The 24,169-nt window shown below is 39.5% G+C and overlaps 1 protein-coding gene across 2 annotated transcripts in view; it reads left to right on the top strand.

Moving 5' to 3' along the window:
* The window catches only part of TUBGCP5 (tubulin gamma complex associated protein 5), a 54,700-nt gene extending 34,907 nt beyond the window's left edge, over window positions 1–19,793 (top strand). Inside the window, exons 11-23 of one of the 2 annotated variants that reach the window (XM_043894396.1) lie at window positions 1,281–1,483; window positions 2,630–2,745; window positions 4,587–4,855; window positions 5,988–6,186; window positions 7,280–7,468; window positions 8,275–8,457; window positions 12,976–13,060; window positions 13,170–13,290; window positions 13,768–13,946; window positions 15,061–15,186; window positions 15,891–15,979; window positions 17,870–17,970; window positions 19,422–19,793. In XM_043894396.1, coding sequence (XP_043750331.1) covers window positions 1,281–1,483; window positions 2,630–2,745; window positions 4,587–4,855; window positions 5,988–6,186; window positions 7,280–7,468; window positions 8,275–8,457; window positions 12,976–13,060; window positions 13,170–13,290; window positions 13,768–13,946; window positions 15,061–15,186; window positions 15,891–15,979; window positions 17,870–17,970; window positions 19,422–19,468 — 1,907 coding nt within the window. In that variant the 3' untranslated portion in view covers window positions 19,469–19,793. Of the gene's footprint in view, window positions 1–1,280; window positions 1,484–2,629; window positions 2,746–4,586; window positions 4,856–5,987; window positions 6,187–7,279; window positions 7,469–8,274; window positions 8,458–12,975; window positions 13,061–13,169; window positions 13,291–13,767; window positions 13,947–15,060; window positions 15,187–15,890; window positions 15,980–17,869 lie in introns of both variants that reach the window. The other variant, XM_043894395.1, reaches the window with a different exon arrangement.
* Window positions 19,794–24,169: the final 4,376 nt, after the last annotated feature.

Genomic DNA, 24,169 nt, shown 5'->3' with positions numbered 1-24,169 from the left:
ACCAGTACCCTTTTCACAGACATTTGGGCTGTGTCTGATCTTTTCCTCTTGCCAGCTTCAGTGATAACCACTTCATATTAGTGATTGTACACATGTACAGCAAGTTACCTATAGCACAAATTCTAAGAGTGAAATTGCTAAGTCAGAAGGTATGTGATGGCATATGTGGTTTTAGTAGTTATTGTCACATTGTTCTCCGTGGAGGTATAGATAAATAACTTTACACCCTTACTGGCAAAATATATGAGTGTGCATTTGTTCAGTCTTGTCAGCAGTGTTTTCAAACTTTTGGATCTTCACCAGTGTGTTAGGTGAAAATGGTAGCCCCGTGCAGGTTTTTCTCCGTTAACTTTTATATGCAATTGTTGTAAAAAATAGTACATCAAGGTCCCATGTTCACTTCACCCAGCATCCTTCGTGTTGACACTTAAAATACAGTAATCAAAACTAGGAAATTGACATTGATACAATACCATAACTAGTCTGCAGGCCTGAGATGGGTTTCACCAGTTTTGCAAGTGCTTGTATTTCAAGGAGGTAAGTCAATCTTTCTCTAGTAGTTCTTTGGCATTTTACCACATGTGTAGATTTGTATTACCACCTCCATATTTAGGATTCAGAGCTGTTCCTGACCAGGGAACTCGCTCTTGCTGCCCTTATTAATCACCCTTTTCTGCCTCCCCTCACTGAAACAGTAGCCCGCTATAGTCTGTTTTATTTGCCCAGTATAGTTTTATTTTGCAGTCTTTTTTTTGTGAGGTTGAACATCTTTCTGTATGTTTAAGACTCACTTGAATTTCCTTTTCTGTGAATTGTCAGTTCCTTTAATTATTTTTCTGCTGAGTTGTCTTTTCCTTCTTTTAGGGAGTTCTTTCTTGGGGAAATTAGTTCCTTGTAACATGAGATTAAAACCCACCATCCTGGACTCACCTCATGGTCCAATGGTTAAGAGTCTCCTTGCCAGTGCAGTGTACACAGGTTCAGTCCCTGGTCTGAGAAGATCCCACATGCTATGGGGCAGCTAAGCTGGTGCTCGCTAGAGCCGTTGCTCTGCAACAAGAGGAGACACCCAGTGAGAAGCCACAACTAGAGTAGTCCCTGTTTAGCGCAACTAGACAAAGGTTGCATTCAGCAACAAAGACCCAGTGCAGCCAAAAGTAATTAAAAAAAAAAAATCCTCCAGTGTTCCATGCGCTTCCATAAATGGCTTAGCATTTATATCACATTTCGAATGCAGATATTTTTCCTTGCTAAGGAGTTTGATTTCTTGATATTTGCAGATACTACAATAACTCTTGCAATAGTGGTGGACAAGTTGTCACCTCGACTGGCTCAACTCAAAGTTCTGCACAAAGTGTTTAGTACTGGAGTTGCAGAAGTTCCACCTGACACTCGAAATGTTGTCCGAGCATCTCATCTGCTCAACACCCTGTACAAAGCCATTCTTGAATACGACAATGTTGGCGAAGCCTCTGAGCAAACTGTAGGTGGGACCCTTGTCTAGTCCACTGTGTGTGACTCACTCTGCTCTGCATAGGAGTGGTGGATAGCCTGTTGTAGATCTTTGTAAAAATGGTGTGTCAGACAGTTGTGAGTTTTTAAATGAGCTTCTAAATTTGAGGCTGCATAAAACTAGCTTTTCAGCTGTAATTGCCAAGCTCACCAGATGAATGTGGCAAAAATAGAGCAAAACATAAAAGCAAGATGGGAAAAATACCTAGATGACTTCGATATAGATATTCACCATACCCTTTGTTAAATACAAATACAGATTTATTATATGATGTATCTAGAGTAGCCAAATTCATAGAAACGGAGAGGAGGATGAGAGTGTTGGTTACCAGGAGCTGGGGAAGAGGAGAAAAGGGGATAGGTAATGGGTACATAGCTTCAGTTTTGCAACATGCAAAAGATTAGAAAGGTCTATTTTCACATCAGTGTGAATATACTTAAAACTGCCAATCTGTGCACTTTGGTTAAGATAGTATATTTTTTTACTGTAATTTAAAAATGCAAATCTAACTAGAGACTTTGATGTAGATAGCTGCAGGTTTGTTTAGGCACATAACTTAGGTGTTTCTAGTTTGTTGGTGTGAACCTTTTTTCCTCACCATTTTGGTACATTTCAATTAAAAGGAAGTTGATTTCTTTCATCTCTGTACTTTCTTTTTTATTAATCACTATAGTAGAATGAAATCACTTCCTTGTTGTTAATGGACATTTTGCTAATAGCACTATTTGGGTAGAGTTTGAATTGTCCAGTTTAGAACTGTTGTGCCTGTGTAACTTTCACTACTAAGAAAGTACTGTTGTGGACAGTATGGTTTCTCATATTTAGGTGAGGTTTTTCATAAGGATTTTATAGCATGTATTTTGGATTTTTAATTTCTTACTTTGTTTCAAAAAACATAGATGGATTTCCCTGGTGATCCAGTGGTTAAGACTCTGTGCTTCCACTGCAGGGGACGTGGTTTGATCCCCAGGTGGGGAACTAAGATCCCACGTGGCCAGTGTGGCAAAAAAAAAAAACCCAAACAAGAATCACTTCTTAAAAGGTGCTTCAGAAATACTTGAGCCTCATCTTATCCAAGGACGAGGGAGTTCTGAGAATGGATGTGCATCTCCTCAGGTCTCATTGCTGTTCTCCCTCTGGGTGGAGACCGTGCGGCCCTACCTGCAGACTGTGGATGAGTGGATCGTGCATGGGCACCTCTGCGACTCTGCCAGGGAGTTCATCATCCAGAGGTGAGGGAGGTGCACCAGACATTGTCTCTTCTCCCCAACATTTCCATTAGCTTCAGATGATATGGGGGGAGGGGGGCAGTTCCAGTAATAGAGCTGTATTGTCACCATAAGTAAGTTCTCTTGCGTTTTTATATAAATAGAAGACATCAGGTACCAGCCGCCAGAAAATTTTTTTCCAAGTTTTATGTCAACTCACAGCTTTCTGTATTAGCAAATTGCATTTTTTGAATTATAGTATGTTTATGGATGGCTGGTATGGTGAAAGGCACACTGAGTCCTTTGAAATGAATTGTTGTTCAGTCACTAAGTCGTGACTTTGCCCCATAGACTACAGAACGCCAGGCTTTCCTGTCCTTCACTATCTCCGAGACTTGGCTCATATTCATGTCCCTTGAGTCAGTAACCCTTGATGCTAGCTAACCATCTCATGCTCTGCCGTCCTCTTCTTTTGCCTTCAGTGTTTCCCAGCATCAGGGTCTTTTCCAATAAGTTGGCTCTTCATATCAGGTGACCAGAGTATTGGAGCTTCAACTTCAGCATCAGTCCTTCCCATGAAAATTTAGGGTTGGTTTCCTGTAAGATTATTGGTCTAATCTCCTTGCAGTCCAGGGGGATCTCAAGAGTCTTTTCCAGCACCACAATTCGAAAGCATCGATTCTTCGGCACTCAGCCTTCTTTATGGTCCAACACTCACTCACATCCGTGCATGACTACTGGAACAACCGTAGCTTTGACTAGAAAGACCTTTGTCAGCAAAGTGATGTCTTTGCTTTTAAGTACACTGTCTAGTTTTGCCCTAGCTTTTCTTCCAAGGAGCAAGCGTCTTTTAATTTCATGACTGCAGTCACCATCCACAGTGATTTTGGAGCCCACGAAAAGAAAACCTGTCACTGCTTTCAATTTTTCCCCTTCTATTTGCCATGAAGTGGTAAATTAGGTGATGTCAAATGGCTTCATTAGTGGGAATCAAGGAGAATAAATTAATGCTGAGATAAAAGATGTGAAAGTATTACCAAATATACCTCTAATATATTTATTTCTCCTAGTTGCTATTCTTTTTTTTAACCTTTTTAGTATATTATTTAATAAAACAATTAAGGAAAATCTTAATCATCATGAAATCCACTTGTGATGATTCCCCTTCACTTAATCAATTTTTCTGAACAGAATCATAGAAGCTGCAATGTAGAACTGTTTGCACTCTCTTATCTCAGTCTTAAGTTCTGCACTGTGTAGAGGTATGTGTTTTAATTAATGGCTATCCATTTAACTCATCAGGGAAAATAGCTTTCTTAGAGCTACAGAAAAGTAGCCCTGTTTACACAGTCCTTATATAAAATGAACTGGCCGTTCTTTTATCTGAATCTTCAGTCTCTCATAATGTCCTGGTTCTTCTATTACACACGAGGATTACTATAAAATCAGGATTCTTGCTCTCCTTAGAAGGGGATGAGTAACCCTCATTTCATTGTTAAAACAGTCCAGCTAGGAATCTATGTGGAAAAAAAGATATCGAAGTCTGGAGTTTACTTTCATAGGAGATGGCAAAATAAGTAATTTATTCTATCTTTAAAGAAAACCAAATTAATCAAATTTTGTTTAATTCCAATTCAGGAAACTTTCTGCTTGTTAGATTTTACCAATGCCATTCAGAATATTAATCCACTTTTCTATGTTAAACCGAGTCAGGTAAGTCCCATTTTATCTAAAGATTGCATCATTTTACTAATAATTGATATTACTGTATTTTGGAATGTCTGGAAAACATGCATAAGTTAGAGCAGGTATATTGTTTTTAAGAAAGAAAGGTTAAAGTTTAAAATTCTTTTGAATCCTTGTAGAAACAAAAATGTTCCAGTCAATCACAGAGACTTCTGGTATGCAACCTACACACTGTACAGTGTATCTGAAAAGACAGAAAATGAAGAAAAGATGAGTGATAATGCTAGTGCCAGTTCTGGCAGTGATCAAGGGCTCTCCAGCAGGCAGCACACCATGGTGTCCTTCCTGAAACCCGTCCTCAAGCAGATCATAATGGCTGGCAAGTCCATGCAGCTGCTGAAGAACCTGCAGTGTGCAGAGAGCACCACACGCCAGGCCACAGCCAGAGGTATCCCTTAGCGGTGGGGCAGCAGTTCCCTCTTCATGCTTGCCATCCTGAGATACGTCATTGTTTTGCACTTTGGAAATGATCCAAGCCTTTTATTTTCATGGACATTACCACCATGTTCAAATTAATAGAGCATGCTGCTCTTGGCTGAAAATGGATCATCCTCATTGGAGACTTTGAGCATGGTGTTTGAAAGGCAGTGATGATGTGTTCCACATGCATCTTCCTTATTCTTGTTGCTTTAGGACTGGTCCTTTATAGTAATTCTCTGGCATTTCTTAATGCAGTGTAGCATTTGGCGTCTGAGGACATGAACTCTGGCAGATAGGAATTTGTTGGTGAGCAGTTCGGACTTGACCATAGATTTTGAGGAAATCTTGATATTCTTTTTTATGTTATATAAAATTTATATTATATATGGTCTTTTTTGAGCAGTAGAATTTTAAGCTGGCAGATAGGAATTTGTTGGTGAGCAGTTCAGACTTGACCATAGATTTTGAGGAAATCTTGACATAATTTTTTATATTATACAAAATTTATATTATATGTGGTCTTTTTTGAGCAATGTAATTTAAGCAATCTACTGAAGGTTTTATCAGTTGACTAAAAATTAGGCTCTGAGAGGTATAAGTGTGACCTTACTTGTTTTGTTTGTAAATCACCTTAATGCTGTGTTAATTATTTTGAATTATTTTACGTCTCCTATAGTATTTTTTCACTTTGTGGAATATATCCTTTCTTACTGAATAGTAAAACATAAAGAACTTTGCAGGGCCACTGTTGGAAGTGTTTTTCCCAGTGAACTGTGACTCCTGTTAGTGTTAGCATAGTGCAGTCTAGTATGGTGGCAACTTAACTTTCAGGCGTCCTGTTTGGTCTGTTACTCTGTTCAGAAAAAAACAAGCTTGTATTTTGAATGTTTGACCATGAACTTTCCGGTTGTCTCACAGAGGGTATAAAAATGTTTAGTTGTACTAGAGGTCCTATACTGTAAGGGTAACTTAACAAAACAGGGCTAGACCTTCACAGGCTGAAGGAAAAATGCCAGGCTATATTTATATAAGTTTACTTAATAATTCTTATAATTCCTTATTTACTAAACCATAGTTCACCTTACACATTTTTGTTTCAGATGCAGAAAGAAAAAGTCTGTATACCCTCTTTTTGGAGTCTGTACAGTCTCGTCTTCGACACGGAGAAGCCTTCACTGCACAGGCCCTCACTGAGCATCAGGCCACCAGAGAGACCCTGATAAAGATGCAGTCCATCGCCGAGCGGCATCTCGAGCTGGATGACGTTCACGATCCGCTGCTGGCAATTAATTTTGCAAGGTGTGATACATACCTGCCGGGTTTCTGATGTTTGAAATGGCAGAATCTGTTTATTTCTGCCAGGTAGGGCTTTCCAGCCTTTAAAATAGAAACCTTTATTCTCTCCTTTCTAACGAATGAAATACAAGAATACATTGTGTTCACTTGTTTCAAACGTATGATTTGGCATCCTTGTTATCTGTGCAAGTCCACAGGCTGTCCTGTGCCCTGAGCCCATGGCAGCATCGCCAGTCACATGGAAGCTGCTCATAGAAGTTGCAGTCCTGGGACATGCTGAGTCAGACCCTCCCTGTGTATCTTGGCACTTCAAAAAGTGTTTTTAGGCACTTAGCCTGTGGAAATAGGTTTTAATACCCACACAATAAATAGCCTGTTTATTGTCTAGTGGCCATCATTCACTGTCTTCAGCCTAATGACTAGAAAGACCTCCTCTGTACTTGGTTTTTTAGGGCGAAAGCAACTGTGTGTGGACTATTTCACACAAAGAATATTTTGAGGATAAAGATTTCTATTTCTTTAATAATTGGCATTTTTAAGACTAAATATAAAAATGGGACTCTGGAGTTTTGATTAAAGAGAATTCTATTGAAATGAAGGTATAGACAAGATGTGGTATATTAAAAAGAATGAAATTTTGCAATTTGCAGCAGCATGGATGTAGTTAGAGGGTATTATACTTTAGTGAAATAAGTCAGGGAAAGACAAATAATATATGACATCACTTATATGGGAAATCTAAAAAATACAACAAACTGGTGAGATAACAAGAAACAGACCCATAAAGAACAAAATGCTGGTTGGGGAGGCGCTACATAGGAGCAGGGAGTTAAGAGGCACAAACTACTATATGTAACATAGACAAGCTGCAAAGATACACTGTACAGCACAGGGAATATGTCAGCATTTTATAATAGCTGTACATGGAATATAACCTTTAAAAACTGAATCGCTGTGTTATACACCTGAAACTTACATTAAATCAACTATACCTCCATTGAAAGGAAAAAAAGAACTGAGTGTTTTGTTTTTTTTTAAAGAGAGAATTCTGTTGACAGCAGCTCTTAAAAAGAAGACTCATGTTTTTATATTAAAGGTTGTATTTGGAACAGAGTGACTTTCATGAGAAGTTTGCTGGTGGAGACGTATGTGTGGATAGATCATCAGAATCTGTGACTTGCCAGACCTTTGAATTAACGCTGAGATCTTGCCTCTATCCCCATATTGAGAAGCAATATCTAGATTGCTGTGGAAACCTCATGCGGACTCTGAAAAAAGATTATAGGTATGAGGACTGGTTAAGTTTGGGAAGTAGTTGGTAGTTTTTTATACTTGAAAAATAGTTGAAATTATTTTTAAACCTAGATTTCGAGCTAATTTTTATTAGAGTAGGGAATGGATATGCAATGAACACTTTTCTTTTGAGAGGATCAATTAATCATCAGTGTTTTCTTAACTTTATGTGAAATTTGTTTCTGAGAATTTATCCCAAATGAACACAGAAAAAGCTTGTTACACAAAAAGGCTTGTCACAAAGTTTGCTATCAGAGGGAAAAACATGAAATTGCTTAGTAATGGATAACTTGTATTTTAAATTATGGCATATCCATGTTAAAATATGGCATATTCATCTCCATGTATGAACTTTGTAAAGTTCATGTAAATTATGTTTATATAGAGTTTTAAATAATGTAAAGTTTCTTAAATTGTAAAAAAAATCAAGGATGTATAAAATGGTAAGAACTCTTTTTTTTTTTTTTTAATACATAGATAAAAAGACTGGGAAAAAAATGCCCTGAATATTAACAGTGGAAATTCATCATGATTTGGATTAACACTTTAGTTAATTTTTTGTAACACTTTAGTAAGTTTGCCAGATTTTTTCAGATACAGGAAAATAACTTACCTCTCTGATTATTAAAAGTAAGCTATATACTGTTTTATTTTTTGAAAGTCTTTAAAATATTTTAGTATTTCTGATTTTAGTAAATGTAGTATATAAACCTGTTTCACTAAAAATGATGTACGAAACCTGGACTGGTCTAGAATCCTATTTTATGAGCCTAAGATCTTTCTGTGCTCTTCATTCAGGTTGGTGGAATACTTGCAGGCCATGAGGAATTTCTTCTTAATGGAAGGGGGAGATACCATGTATGACTTCTACACATCAATTTTTGATAAAATAAGGGAAAAGGAAACCTGGCAGAATGTGTCTTTTCTTAATGTCCAGCTCCAAGAAGCAGTAGGACAGCGTTATCCTGAAGACAGTTCACGGTAAGATATGGGAGGCACCTTTTCTTTTAAACGTTATAAAATAGCCCATGTGCCCAAACTCTTCTATGACTTCTTTATGCTATCTTATTTTATCCTCACACCGATCCCTGTGAGTTTTATTAATGTTATTTTACACTTAGAAAACCGAGGCAGCAGCCGCTTGCCAGCTGAGTGAGAGGAGATGTGAGATGGGAGCGTGTGGTCTCTCAGGATCTGATGACCTTGCTCACGTGGCTGGAGTCCACGCTGGCCGGCTCCCTGCCCCGTGGTTCTTTCTCTCCAACCAGCTGTACCAGCCTTCATGGTGGTGTCACGGCAGTTTTCTGAGAGGGTGAGAGCAGAGCCCTGGGCACTGCCCGGGCCTGAACTGCAGGCCTCACAGACCCTCACATCCACCACAGACCACGTCAGAGTCCAGCCCAGTTAGGAGGGGGAGAGAGATTTCACACTCTTCATAGGCAGGGTTGCCTGTTTTCACAGTGTTGCACTGGCTTTCCCTTAATCAGGGAGCTCCCCTTCCCTCCTCCCTGTCCCTGCTCCTGCCTGCTGAGCGACTTGGCCAGGTTGGCGCCGGTGAATACTCAGATGGCAGAGACGCATCTTCCATCCTGTTTGGTAGTCCTCTTTCCCATTCTTTGTCCTGACTTGGCTGGCTTTCTTGGCACCCTCATTGGCCTTTGAAAAGTTATAGTGATAATAATTAACATTTGTTTCATGCCACTTAGAACATTGTTTTCCCCACAGTCATGCCAGATTCTACTTCTTAGCAGTACATAAAATAATTCCTTTTATTTTTATGTAATGTATTACCTTTGATTTTTCCACAAAAGCAGAATTTTCATCAAAAACTTTGGTTAGTAAAAAAAAGCAGGATAACTGCTAGATTCTTTTCATAGTAAAAAGTTAATGCCCAGTAGTCCCCAGAGGGGGCCAGGGTAGGTTAAGGTTATATTTTCCAATACCAATAGAAACTCGTGAATTTTGTTATTTTTAAAATGCTTCAATCTATTACAATTACTCCTTTTTCTTGCTTTGACTATCCCATTTTTACCCAAAGGGAACTCCTTCACTTGACCCGTGTAATCTTGGAGAGCATCCTTGCTTTTAGGACTGGATACCTGGGCTTGTCCTGTGCACTTACTGCCCCAGGCAGATACACCTCCCCCGGAGCACCGGTCCCATCTCTTCTGTGACGTTATAGGCTCAGTGTCCCAGAGTGTGTGTCTATGCTGGATTATCAGTACTTCTGGACTCACTCATCGGTTAGAGCTAGGAAATACGCAGAAAAAGGAAAATGAATCAGAAGCTCATACTGATATTTCCAATTTTTCTTTTGTATCTTTCCCCTTGAGTAATTACCAACACATTAATATAAATATTTACTGAATTTATTCTATAATAAATCATAATAGTTCCACAGTAACAATAGCAGCGACAAACCCTCGGAGAATTTAAAACATGCTTGTGACTTTATTCTCTTCTTTGTACTTTCAAGTCATCAGAATCCTGTCTTTCAAGGCCACTTGGACTAATTCTCCATGTGATTATAGCACTGATACAGGGTTGGGTTCATTTATTTTATTTTTTACTTTTAGCAATTGCCTTCTTTTTGTTTTTCTTGATTTAATTGTATAAAACAGTTATATTTTTTAAGTTAAGATCATTGATGGAGTGGACTGGCTGCTAGTCCACTCAGAGTCTTAGCCAACAAACCACCAGGGAAGTCCCTAGAAAGGCTGTATATTTTCTAACTCCCACCAATATAGCTTTTGCCACAACCTCACTAACAGAATATGTTGTCAGACTTTTGGATTTTTGCTAGTCTGATGATGAAAAATGGTGTCTCAATATAGTTTTAATTTACATTTTTCTTAGTCATTTTTTCATATGTTTATTTTTGCATTTGTTTTCAAGTGAACTATCCATATCTTTTGCCACTGTTTCTGTCAGTATCAAGTTATTTGTTGATCTCTGTCCTCTTTGTTTTTAGAAGCTCTTTTTTTTTTTTTTGGCTGTGCTGTGAGGCTTGTGGGATCTTAGTTCCCTGACCAGGGATTGAACTCATGCCTCTTGCAATGGAAAGCACAAAGTCCTAACGACTAGACCACTAGGAAATTGCTTAGAAGCCCTTTCTGTAGGTTTCCCAGTTTGACATTTGTCTTTTTGTTCTGCTTATGGTATAATAGTTTCTTATTTTGTCATGCAGTCATTTTTTAGTGTATGTATCAGGTATCATAGTGTGTTTACCATGTATCAGTCTTTTCCTTTACTACTTTTGGATTTTGAGTCATAGTTAAGAAAGTTTTACTCTTTCCTAGTTATAAAGAAATTCCACCCAGGTTTTCTTTTAATGCTTTAATGGATTTTTTTTAACATTTAGGTGTTGATCCATTTAGAGTTTACTCAGCTAAAAAACATGAGAAATAGATCCAGTTTTATCTTTTTCCAGATGACTGATGGGTTGCCATTGCTTATTTCTTTTTTAAAAAAATTCTTTTCCCTATTTATTTGATTACCCCTTTGTCATTAAATTTTCATATGCACTCATATGCATTGTGTCTCTAGATTTTTCATCCTGTTTTACTGTTCTTTTATTCACATTGCTAGTAGCATTCTGTTTTAGCAATAGGGTTTTCTTGGCAATTCTTGCTTATTTATTTTTCCAAATGTACTTTATCATTTTGTCTAATTCTACCCAGCAAAATGAAAGCAAAAACCTTGGTGGTATTTTTATTGAGTTTCTCTTTCATAGATTTAACTCAAGACAGACGAGCCATCACTTTGGGACCCTTCTCCTGTGGCTTCCGTGTGTTCTAGGTGCCTGTCTGTGCCCTCACGCTTCCTGAGTCTGAACCCATGAGTTTCCTGGGCTCCAGGCTCCCCTGCCCTGCTCACACCCCTGCCATGTCATTGGTGCTCCATCTGCAACTTCCCTGTGGGTCCTTTGGCCTGCACGCACCCTTGGTGCAGCTTCTTGCTCTCCTGCCTTGGGCACCTTCACTCCATGTCTGTGGCATCAGCAGCCCTGACGACCTGCAAATCTGTATTTTTGGCCCAGGCATCTGCACAACCAGCACTTCATGACCACACTCGAATGTCATGTTTACATCACTGAGCTCATTTTCTGAGCCCTTCTTTTCTCCTGGATGGACACTGCTGTTCATCCCAGTGCTCAGTGAAGTTCTCCTTAGATACATTTCTCTGCCAGCCTCCACACACCCCTAGTCCCTCAGTTCTGCCTCCTAGATAATATCCCCCATCTCAGGGCACCTCCTAACCAGCTGTCTCAGAGTCTCTCCCTCCCACTCAGGACCTGAGTCACCCCACTACCATTCATGCTCAGGCTCCTTGGTGCCTCAGAGCAGATGGGCCGAGCTTTTCATGAGGGAGAAGACTTTTCACTCTTTGGCTCCCCACCTTGTTTCTTGTATACACAAAGGTACAGACATACTGTGTACTTTCTCCACCATACTCTCCATTGCAGAGATTTGGAAATTAAGAGATTTCTGTTTCAGGAATATTTCTGGTTTCTTGAGAACTGTACCGTCTCCCCCAGGAGCCTTCCCGTTCTTCTGTACTCCCCAGTTACTTACGTTACCTGCTCTCCCGTGGGCATGGCCAGCAGTGATCTGCCCCTCTGGCTTGATGCAGCACCCTTGTCTGCTTGGTGGCAGGAGGGTGACTGAGCATTTGCTCTGGGCTGTGAGCCTCTGGAAGAGGGGGAGGGATTGGTTTTTTATCACCTGCTTGCACAGCACTTGACAAATAAGGTATTCAGTAGGTGCCTACTAAGTACTTAGTGGATGCACATGTGTCCTAAAAAATTCTAACTATCCTGTGATACGGAATGAATTGGCTAAACTCATAAATCACACACTGCCCTTTGTATCTCTGGTTGTAAGGCCTTACAGGTAACCTTTTGTGGGCTGCGTGACAGGCATTGTCAGAGGTGCTTTGTAATCGTGGGAGAGTCTTGTCATTGCTCAGTCCACTGACAGAACTGTCCTGAGGACAAGTGCCTGGCTCAGGGACGTTTCCATGCCCTACGGTAGCTGCATTTTATTGAGAGTTAGACTTATTAGGAAGGAGTGGATAAAGCAGTCTATGACACCTTTGCTTTAGAAGCAGACTCCATGCTTGCTCACGCATCGCCTGTGTGCCCTCCAGGGTGAGGAGAAGTGCCCCTCCCCAGACACACACTCCCGCACCCCCCTCAGCAGAGGGTCTGTCTCCTGACCCTGTTGCTGAGCTCTGCAGGGTTTAAGCACGTGGCAGGTTAACCTTCCCTGACTTCGTCTTTTTTCCTAAGTAGGTTTACTCTATGTCGTTCTTTATAGTTAAACCCATTATTTTAAAATTTTGCCCCCTTTCCCTATTTCTAAAACCTGATTTCTATTCTGCAGCATATGCTTAGAAAATATACTTTTATTGGAATATTTGTGTTCCTTTTATGAAATATCTTTTTGTAATATATAAATTAAAATGCTAAATAGTTAAAACTGATATTTCTTCATCTAGTCTGTCTATATCTTTTGAGAATGTTGACACAGCTAAGAAGAAACTCCCTGTCCATATCTTAGATGGTCTGACCCTGAGCTATAAGGTATGTGCTCATATTCTTTGTAAGAACATTTTCTGTTAAAATTAAAACATACAAGTAACAGGTTACTTTCTGAGTCTAAACAGTGAAAATTCTGTTTTTGCTTTCGTAGGTCCCATGGCCTGTGGACATTGTTATAAGTTTGGAATGTCAAAAAATTTATAATCAGGTGTTCCTTCTCTTACTGCAAATAAAATGGGCAAAATATAGCCTGGATGTTTTATTATTTGGTGGTAAGATGTTTTCAGCAGATAAATTATAATTTAATTTTAGCTCTCTTTCAGAGAGGTTGGTGGTCTTAGGTCATTTTTTATGTATACACAGGTACCAGAATGTCATAAATTTATAGCATTATATAATAGTTTTACAGACATCAGAATTAACTTCCTTGAATCAGTACAATTAATCTGAAATACAATAACTAAATTAGGAATTTAACCAGAATTAAAATTTTGGGGTTACATGAAAAAATTTAATGACAAGTTAATGGGACTTTGTTTTTACATTTTTGATGACATTGATAATCAGAGCGATATGGCAGCTTTTATTGCTTCACCTTCCGGATAGGGAAGGTAGTGTGCCTGCTGTGTATCCACACAAGTGCTCTTTACAGGGCCAGTGATCACACCATCACAAGTCCTAGGGCAGTGGTGCAGGTGAGGTCTGAGCAGGTGCTCCTCCCACCCCCTGTCCTCTTTGTTCCTTTACAGAACTAGCCAATCCTGCTGACAAATCACAACTTAAAGAAGGACTTTTAGGTGACCCAGACACAGCTGCTCATTTTGGCCCACAGAAGGAGCCAGTAAGACTGCAGATTCATCGTATGTTCCTCTTAAGAGTGAAGCTCATGCACTTTGTGAACAGCTTACACAACTACATCATGACCAGGGTTTGTGTCTGTTCATCCGTTCAGTGTTATCACCACCTGTGCATATGTTCATGGAGAACATGTATTACTTGTAATATATTTATAAATACAAAGAGCATATGTATCCAGAGACTGCTCTTTCTCTTGTCTAGTGACCCCTTGGGACAACACACCAGAGCTCCTCTTTTGGAATTGCCATCAGAACTTGCCACGTATTCCTTTAAATTTCACCAGTGGTCACAGGGCTTTCCCTGGAAAATGGCTTCAATTTTTAGTAATGGAAGCCTAAAATAAAGTCTGTCAGGCTAGTATGAAGTGTAAGAGGGAAATGCAGCCAGATTATGTAATTTTTTCTTAAGTATAAGAAATAACTCATAGAGTAAATAAAATTGCTTTTCTTACACATATTAAAACCAGTTCTAGAGGAAGTTTTGAAGAGAAAAATCAGAAACTTGGAACAGTGACATTGTTATTAGAGGATAATATTCACTTGGGGTTTAAAACGGTTGCTAAAAAAATGTGTAGTCACTCTGGCAGACAGGTTCTAGAGCCCACTTCTGTGTGGGTGAAGTGTGCCTTTGAAGCCTCTGATTTAGACGTGCAACCCATGCAGAGGTGCTCGCTGTTTCCTGTGCACTAGTGGCCTCAGAGGGCAGCCTTAGTCTCGTAATTGTTCAGTCTTTTTTCTCAGTTTTTTTTTTTGAGGTATAGTTGATTCAGTGTTGTGCCAATCCTTGCTGTATAGCAAAGTGACTCAGTTCTACATAGATATTCATTCTTTTTTTTAAGCTGTTAATTGTTGAGGGTAAATGGTGAGAGATTGGTTTTGTTTTGTTTTGTTTTCTACTTAAAGTACAGTTATGCTCCTTTTAAAGAAGGACCATTATGTAAGTAGTGGAGTTTATTGAAACATGTAAATTCAGTTTACCTGATGACTTTTAAAAAATCAGTGCGTTTTCTATACAGTTTTCTATACTTGTCCCTCTGTGCAGGAGCAGTCTGTTAGTCCAGAGTGAGGCACTCCCTCCCTGTGCCAGTGAATATAGAAGAAGTTGGTAAAAAAGTTTTTGTGTGTTGCATACAGATTCTCACAGAAAAGATATGCTGATTAAATTTGTCATCTTTCTCTTTGAAGATTCTTCACAGTACAGGGCTGGAGTTTCAGCATCAAGTCGAAGAAGCTAAGGATTTAGATCAGTTGATTAAAATTCACTATAGATACCTATCAACCATCCATGATCGATGTCTGCTGAGAGAAAAGGTACATGAACTTGGCCATTGAGGCAGGAGTGAAGCCAGCCAAGGGAAATTGTCTGTGTCCTTTGGAGTTTTATGCTTAGTAAGCTTCTGATATGCAGAATATTCTTTTAAGGAAGCACCAGATCCAGTGAGGTTATAAATGTGTGCCATATTTTATCTGCTGTTATGGAATAGTAGTACTTTGTTCAGGAAGTGTGTCCAGTTTGATGTGAATATATGGGATTAAGTCATCATACGGCCGTTGGAATGACTTGCCCCGTTTCACTGGTGAGTTTAAATGCCTGTCTCAGGAAATGGTAGCTTACTGGCTCTGCTGGTCAGATTCCACTGCTGATGTACCTTTACGTGGGTGCAGTGGACGTGGGCCCAGTTCCAAGCACGTTGTATTCAGAGCCTAGCACCCTTCCTTATACTTCATTGTCATTGTTCAGTCATTAAGCTGTGTCCGACTCTTTGCAGCCCCACAGACGGTAGCCCGCCAGGCTCCTCTGTCTCCACTGTCTCCCAGAGTATGCTCAAATTTGTGTCTGTTCAGTCAGTGATGCTGTCTAACCCTCTCGTCCCCTGCTATCCCCGCCTCCTTAGACTTGGAAGGCAGCTCTTGCACTAATGCACTTTCTCTGTGACATTTGCATTCGGTAGCAGTGTTAGAGTCTGTTTTCAGACACGGTCACAGTTTGTGTTCTTCCATGGCTCTCTCTCCAGGTCAGCTTTGTGAAGGAAGCCATCATGAAGGTGTTGAACCTGGCGCTCATGTTTGCAGAGGGCTGGCAGGCTGGCCTGGGGGCATGGCAGTGAGTATGCAGCTTGTGGGACTCTGTGCTGTGACCATTTCCGTTTTGCTTTAGGCTGGCTTCGTTCTGGCAGTCTTGTTTTCTCATTGTGACAACATATCACATACACTTACAGTTATGGAAAGAATTGAAAATTGTCTATTCTAAAGAATAGACAGCATCAAAAATCACGCAGTTAATTTCTGACTGGTGAAACAGTAAGAAAAATCTGAAGTCTCTATTGGCAGAAGCAGATATCTTTAAATTACATTCCTGTTGTAGAGTAGTGTTAGTTGCTCAGCGGTGTCTGACTCTTTGCGACCCCACGGGCTGGAGCCCGCCAGGCTCTCTGTCCATGGCTTTCTCCAGGCAAGGATTCTGGAGTGGGTGGCCGTTTCCTGCTCCATCCTGTTGTATAGGGTTGCTAATTTTTTGTTACGGTTGCCTCCAGACAAACACAGAAGTGGGTGGGGGGTGGTGGAGGGAGGCGTAACAGACCCTGGGGTCCCTTACTCACCTCAGCAGGGGACAGTGACACCCAGTTTTGTTTCGTGTTTGCTGCTCACTCGCACTCACTCAGTTATTTTAAACCAAATTCTGGACATTATGCTAGATTGTAGTCCAAAATCGTATCTTAGAGAGCCCTAAAAGAATGATTGTATGTTTTACTGTTAGGGTGTTTATTATTCACGCCTATCACGTAGAAAGTCAAAGGACACTTGAAAACCCAGGAGCTCTTTCTTCCTATCCAGAATACCATCTTCTACTGTTACCTTGAAAGGGTAGCTCAACAGCTTGTCCTTGTCTTGTTTATAAAATTAATTAATGTTATGCTGCCGTTGAAGCTGAAATTCCAATATTTTGGCCACCTGATGCAAAGAGCTGACTCATTTGAAAAGACCCTGATGCTGGGAAAGATTGAAGGCGGGAGGAGAAGGGGACGACAGAGTATGAGATGGTTGGATGGCATCACCGACTCAATGGACATGAGTTTGAGTAAACTCTGGAAGTTGGTGATGGACAGGGAAGCCTGGCATGCTGCAGTCCATGTGGTCGCAAAGAGTCGGATACGACTGAGTGACTGAACTGAACTGAAAATCCTAACCTGTAGGGCTTTATCAGAGTGCTCTCAATGAAGAAACTCTGCTGGTAGATTAAATCCCTAATTGCAGGGGTGAAAACAGGAGTCTTACTTGCTTTATTGCTGCTGTTTCCAGTGTGTGAAGCAGACTTCTCCGTCCATGTCACTATCAGATGGAGGAGAAGGTAATAATACTGTTGTGCACACATGGCTAAAGTAGAACTGTTTCTTCAACAAGTAAATTGTAAGAAAAAAAACAGGACGTGAAGAGGACTTAAGCATATTAACTGTCACAGTTTGTGGAAATTAATTGATCCTGAGTCACATTTAAAGCAAAAAAGTGAAAAAATTTTAAAGATAGGTATAATTTGAACAGTATTATTTCATGATATTTTTTAAATCATTAAGAATTTTTAAACCAGTGGTATTGTGACTATGGATTTAAAGGAGTCTTTGTGTTTAGTGTGATACTGAAATATTTATGACTGAAATGCTGTGATGTCAACTTTGCTTTTGAAGATGTGAGGCTGGGTTATCAGTATTGAGGGGTGACTGCTGAAACTGGATGTGGGTGTTTGCTATCGCCCTTATTAACAAGTTTTTTAGTAATTTTTAAACAAACTTTTTATATCTTTAATGTGTTATTTATTTCAAAACAAGGTATGCTTATGAAAAGTAAAAATATGGAATATATTTTATTTTAGAATCTTTAGACTTAGAAATCTAAATAAATTAAACTGAAGCACATTTGTAATTACTCCAAAGGTATGTTATAACCTGCTTAGTAACTCCTTATACACTTACTTAAATTGAAATTTGCTCTTTCCTAGGATGGAATCTATAGAGAAAATGGAGTCTGATTTTAAAAACTGCCATATGTTCCTTGTAACCATTTTAAACAAAGCTGTCTGTAGAGGATCCTTTCCGCATTGTGAGTATTACGTGAAAACATTACTGCTTTTATATTTTCTGGTAACTCGGTCTGTTACTGTTGTGTTACTGGTCTCATGGAGATTTAGAATTTTTCACTACTTCAAACCTGGAAAGTCCCTCAGCAGTGGATGCCCAAGTAAGTGGGGTGAGTGAATCAGATATAAAATATTGAGACTGAAGATACTGCTTTCTAGTATATCATGTGTAACACCAATGGATTTCTAAAACCGTAAGTAAAGCCGATGGCAGAATAGGTTTCAGTCACATTTCACTATCATGCATAGCTTTTGTAACCATTCCTTTCAAAAGATAGGGTTTGGAGGTCGGTTTGCTTTGTTTTATTTGTTTGTTTTTTAAGCAATTTTAAAACTCCCAAGTCTGCCTCTTACACAAAGAAATGCAAGCCTGACAGTTCAAAATAGCGTGAAGCAAACAGAGGTCTGTGTGGCAAGTCACAGGAACAAGAGAGCTGTGTGTTTATACACACAAAGGACAAAGTAGTATTTCTTGCACAGCTTTTTTGGAAAAAGTATGCTGGGCTTATTTTTTCCCTATTTCTGTATATTCAGATTGTGGTATGCTCATTAAGAGTAGGTGAACATTTTTAAAAACACTATTAGAGTTAACAAGAGAGAACACTGGGAATAAACAAAAACGTATCATCAAAAAGTTATTAATACAAGGACATCTAAGTAAATTAAGTTCTAGTATGAGCTGAGCCTTTCAGTGCTAACCTGCTATACCCACAGAGCAGGTAGGTGGGGCGGTGACTGACTGGAGGCACATAGACTCTGCCAGAATAGAGAAACCCATTGTTGGTGTAGCAGACTGGAGTCCTAGATGCCCCCACAGAGAGCCAGTCTTCCCCACTCCCAGCCTGCCCTGAGGACTCTATGTAAGCAGTGATGTGGAAGCTGGGGGCCAGCAGGGCTGGAAGACAGTTCTCCTCTCACAGATCCCTAATTTCCTGTGTTGAGTTGACTCTTCTGCAGTGAAAAGAGGCTTTCATCTATTATGCAGGTATATAAAAACTAATGTTGTAAACCCCTACTGCCTCCTCTTAGCCTCCCCCATTTATACCTGTGGCCAAAAAAAAGTACTGTGTTAAAAATGTGTTAAAGGAAACAGATTCCATTCATAGCTTAGAACGTGGTGTTCTGTTATGAAGTGAGTCCAGGTTTTATGACATTTCAAAAAATATGATTTGTTCAGTGTAAAGCCCAGATGTTTTTTTTGTTTTCAAAACTAAAATGTTATGAAATAGAAGTAAATCATAGTTTGTAAATTTGCATTTAATAAATGAAGATTATTGTCCAGTATATGTTAAAAATAATTAGTATTTTTGTTAAAAATAGAAAATGTCTAATACTTTTTGAGACATTGATTAAAGCTTATTCAGCCATTGTCATTTAAACCTATCTTTTTAACCTATTTTTATTCTTCCCACAGTGGAATCTCTAGCACTATCACTCATGGCTGGCATGGAACAAAGTTAAATATCTTCAGCATAGTAAATACCTCAGATTTAATCTTTATACATATACATTTCCACCATATGGAGCTAAGAAATGGGACTCTTATTTTGGTTTATTTTTAAACTGTTGTCTAAACAAGCGGGTTTTATGTGTATTCTCTTAGGATTGTTGATTGGTATATAGAGTTATGTGTATAAAACTTTATCATTGCAAAGTGTATACAGTCTGTATACACTTCTGTTTCCTACTGTAAGCAATAGCTTTATGGTACTGATACCTTTAAATGTAAAATATATCATTTTTGAAAATGTAATTAATATTAAAAATAAAAGCACTTTATTCCCCTTTTGCTTAGTCACAAAAGTTTTTTATACAGTTTTGCATGCTGTCTTCCCTAAAGGTTGTCGTAGATTTGGCAGTCTGAAAAATGTATTTTTATATGCTTGGAAAGTTCCAAGATAGAAAACAGTTTCAACCAATGTCAGTAAATGTAAAAGCCAGCTGTGGTACAAGAATCCTATTATATGGACTTTGTGAGCTAACTATAATTGATTAAAACTATATTTACTGTTCAATGTTCCCACATTTTCTTTGCACAGTTGTATTTCTCTAGCAGTTATGACTCGGCACTATATTTACTACTTATTTTTTGAAAACAGCTACTGAAGTCCAAATAGCCTCAGAGCTGAGCATCAGGGGCCCCTACCCTATGCACAATTTCAGTCATTTTACAGCATGCTGGTGGCAAAGTCAGCTAACAAGACCTCCTGGGAACCAGCCCAGGTCTCAGACTTTACTCTGAAGTCTTGGAAACAATTCGCTGAGGAGGCCTTCAAATGCCAGCAATGAATAGCTATTACTTCCAGGTCTCAAGAAAAGACTACAGTATAACCTAACAACTATAAAATGTGAGAAGTATTTCTTAATCTGGCCCTACAAGTCAAAGCTGTGGAGACTGATGGAAGTACATGCTCGTATAAAGCAGTTATGATGGAGTCAAGGTCCAAACAATGATGGCCTGGCTGTTTTGGTACAGTTTTTTTTTTTTTTTTTTAATTTATTTATTTATTTTTTCAGTGTTGGTACAGTTCTTTATGCATAGCAAGAATCACCATATCAAACATACCAACACATAACTTCTTTTTTTTTTTTTTTTCCATTTATTTTTATTAGTTGGAGGCTAATTACTTTACAATATTGTAGTGGTTTTTGTCATACATTGACCTGAATCAGCCATGGATTTACATGTATTCCCCATCCCGATCCCCCCTCCCACACATGACTTCTTTCATAAACTGACTTACATTTATTGTCTGTGTCACTAAACCTGGAATAGAAAATACATTTGTTTACAGGATACTTAGGAAATATTTTCACTTTTTAAAAAAATGAAATGAATTTAGAATTTGTTGTTGCCACAGACTGGTTTTATACTATATTTGTTCTTTTCTTATGACTTAAGAGTTTCGAAGGGAAGATTAGCAAAGTTTAAATTGAGGGAAGGATAGACTTTACAACTGTCACCAATTGGTTTCTTTGGGAAGTAGCCTCCACAAAGTACAGAGTGCCCAGTGAAAAGAAGGGAAAGGGAGATGGACTTGCCAGAGAGAAAAGCTGTCCCAGCTGGTTGTCCCTCGTTGGGCTGAGTTAATTGGCTTCTCTTCCCCACCTCCATCAGTCATTTTGTTGTGTGACCCTTGGGCAAGCATGACCTCTGCAGCTGAGGCCACCCAAGGAGCAACACTGAAGCTGTCTGCTGGAAGTGCATCAGCGTGTCAGCTACACTCACCTAGTGATTCTTGAGTTGCATGGGAAAGTACATGCTTTGATGTACATTAAACTGCCTTCTCCTATACGTGGAATTTGATGGGATCTCTTAATTTTTCTGCTGGTTCTGTTTGGACCTTTAATCTTACAGTTTTCCAATTGAGCATTTTAGGAGCTCGGAAGTCATTATTCATCTTTTGCAGGAACCAGAACCAGGCTAAGGGAACTTAAATTATAATTGACAAATCGCTAGAGATTCAATGTGGATGAAACGCTTAGTTAAAGACTCCAGGGGACCTGGACATAAGGGATGAGGCACACTTTTGTGAGTATTAAGACCACTGCCAGTTTCCCACGGTGAAGATCAGAGAGAAGTCCTCTTGTGCTTCTGCCATGAGGAAGGGAAGAGTGTCCATTTCATAATATGCCCAGAGAACTCTGTTTTTAGCAGGCCTCAGTGAGGGAAACTGTATGAGAGCCTGTTCAGCTTGGAGGAAGCAAAATACTAATAGTCAACTCCAGCCCCTTCTAGCCTTCATGTGTCAATCTGTGTGTGTGTGTGTATGTGTATGTGTGTGTAGGAGCAGAGGGAGGAGATAACCAAGAAGTATTTGTAAAGGTCATAACACAGGGGCGCAGACTCACTGCAAGAGTCACAGTCATACTACAAAGTGCTCTCCCTCCCCTACAACCAGTGCCTCTGCCACACCAGTAGGGCTCCTGTGTAACTGAGGAACACAATAAATTACCACAACTGTGTGCTAAAACCTTATTTAGCAATAAATCTAAGGAAACCTGACTATAACAGGACACGAAAATCAGAACACCAGAGGAAGTTTTAGCCTCTGACACCTACAGCTATAGTAAACAGTAAAAATCTAACTGCCACCCAAATAAACTTAAATTGTTACCCCAGAGGCCTGTTTGACTCATTTCCTTTTAGCCAGCACATCATGTCTAGCTTCTATCAAAAAAAACTTACACAGCATGCTAAAAAAAACCAACGGTTTGAAGAGAGCAAGCATCTGAACTGGATTCAGAATTGGCAGAGATTAATATGCTAAGGGCTATTAATCAACTATGATTAATAAGCTAAGGGCTCAGACTTACCTGGTGTTTCAGTAGTTAAGAATCCACCTGCCAATGCAGGGAACACATGATTCATCCCTAGTCTAGGAAGATCCCACATGCCACAGGGCAACAAAGTCTGTGTGCCACAACCTCTGAAGCCTGAGCGCTGCAACTAGAGAGTAGACCCCAGCTTGCCACAACTAGAGAAAGCCCGTGTACAGCAACAAAGACCCAAGGCAACCAAAACAAAATTTTCAAAATATGCTAAGGGCTCTAATGGAAAAGGTGGATACTACAGATAGGCAGTTTATAAATAGAGAGACTCCTTCAAGGATAACAGCCTTGGCCTGCTGACAGAACTTGTAAAACTCACTGAGGCTATACCATGCAGGGCCACCCATCATGGACGGGACATAGTGGAGAGTCTGACAAAATGTGGTCTTCTGGAGAGGGAGTGACAAACTGCTCCAGTATTCTTGCCTCAAGAACCCCATGAACAGTATGAAAATGCAAAAAGTTATGACTCCAGAAGATGAGCTTCCCCAGGTCAGAAGGTGTCAAATATGCTACTAGGGAAGAGTGGAGGGTAATTACTAATAGCTCCAGAAAGAATGAAGGGGCTAGGCCAAACTGGAAACTGCTCAGTTGTCAATGTGTCTGGCAGTAACAGAAAAGTTCGATGCTGTAAAAAACAGTATTACATAGGAACCTGGAATGTGAGGTCCATGACTGAAGGTAAGTTGGATGTGGTCAAACAGGAGATGGCAAGAGTGAAATCCAAATCTTAGGAATTAGTGAACTAAAATGGACAGGAATGGGCAAACAACTCAGATGACCATTATATCTTCTTCTGTGGGCAAGAATCTCTTCGCAGAAGTGGAGTAGCCCTCATAGTCAATAGAAGAGTTCAAAATAGTGCAAGCACTTCTCATAAAAAACAGATTGATCTCAGTTCATTTCCAAGGCAAACCATTCAATATTACAGTAATCCAAGACTATGCCCCAACTACTAATGCTGAAGAAGCTGAAGTTGCCCAGTTCTATGAAGACCTACAAGACCTTCTAGAACTAACACCTAAATAAGGATGTCCTTTCTTGGTGACTGGAATGCAAAAGTAGGAACTCAAGATATACCTGCAGGAACAGGCAAGTTTGGCCTTGGAGTACAGAGTGAAGCAGGGCAAAGGTTAACAAAGTTTTGCCAAGAAGACACACTGGTCATAGCAAACATCCTCTTCCAACAACACAAGAGACAACTCTACACATGGACATCACCAGATGATCAATACTGAAATCAGATTGATTATATTCTTTGCAGCTGAAGATGGAGCAGCTCTATACAGTCAGCAAAAACAAGACTTGGAGCTGACTGTGGCTCAAACCATCAGCTCCTTATTGCAAAATTCAGGTTTAAATTGAAGAAAGTAGGAAAAACCACTAGGTCGTTCAGATACGACCTAAATCAAATCCCTTAGGATTATACAGTGGAGTTGATGAATAGATTCAAGGAACGAGATCTGGTATACAGAGTGCCTGAAGTACTATAGGCAGAAGTTCGTAACGTTGTATAGGAGGCAGTGACCAAAACCATCCCCCAAAAAATCAAATACAAAAAGTAAAAGTGGCTGTCTGAGGAGGCTTTACAAATAGCTGAGAAAAGAAGTAAAAATCAAGAGAGAAATGGAAAGATACATCCAATTGAATGCAGTTTCAGAGAATAGCAAGGAGAGATAAGGAGGCCATCTTAAATGAAAAATGCAAAGAAATAGAGGAAAACAACAATAGAATGGGAAAGACTGGAGATCACTTCAAGAAAATTGGAGCTATCAAGGGAACATGTCATGCAAGGATGGGCATGGTAAAGGCAGGGATGGTAAGGAGCTG

Source organism: Cervus elaphus, chromosome 33 (assembly GCF_910594005.1).
Source record: "Cervus elaphus chromosome 33, mCerEla1.1, whole genome shotgun sequence".
Lineage (NCBI taxonomy): Eukaryota > Metazoa > Chordata > Mammalia > Artiodactyla > Cervidae > Cervus > Cervus elaphus.
This window is presented reverse-complemented; position numbering and strand designations above follow the sequence as displayed.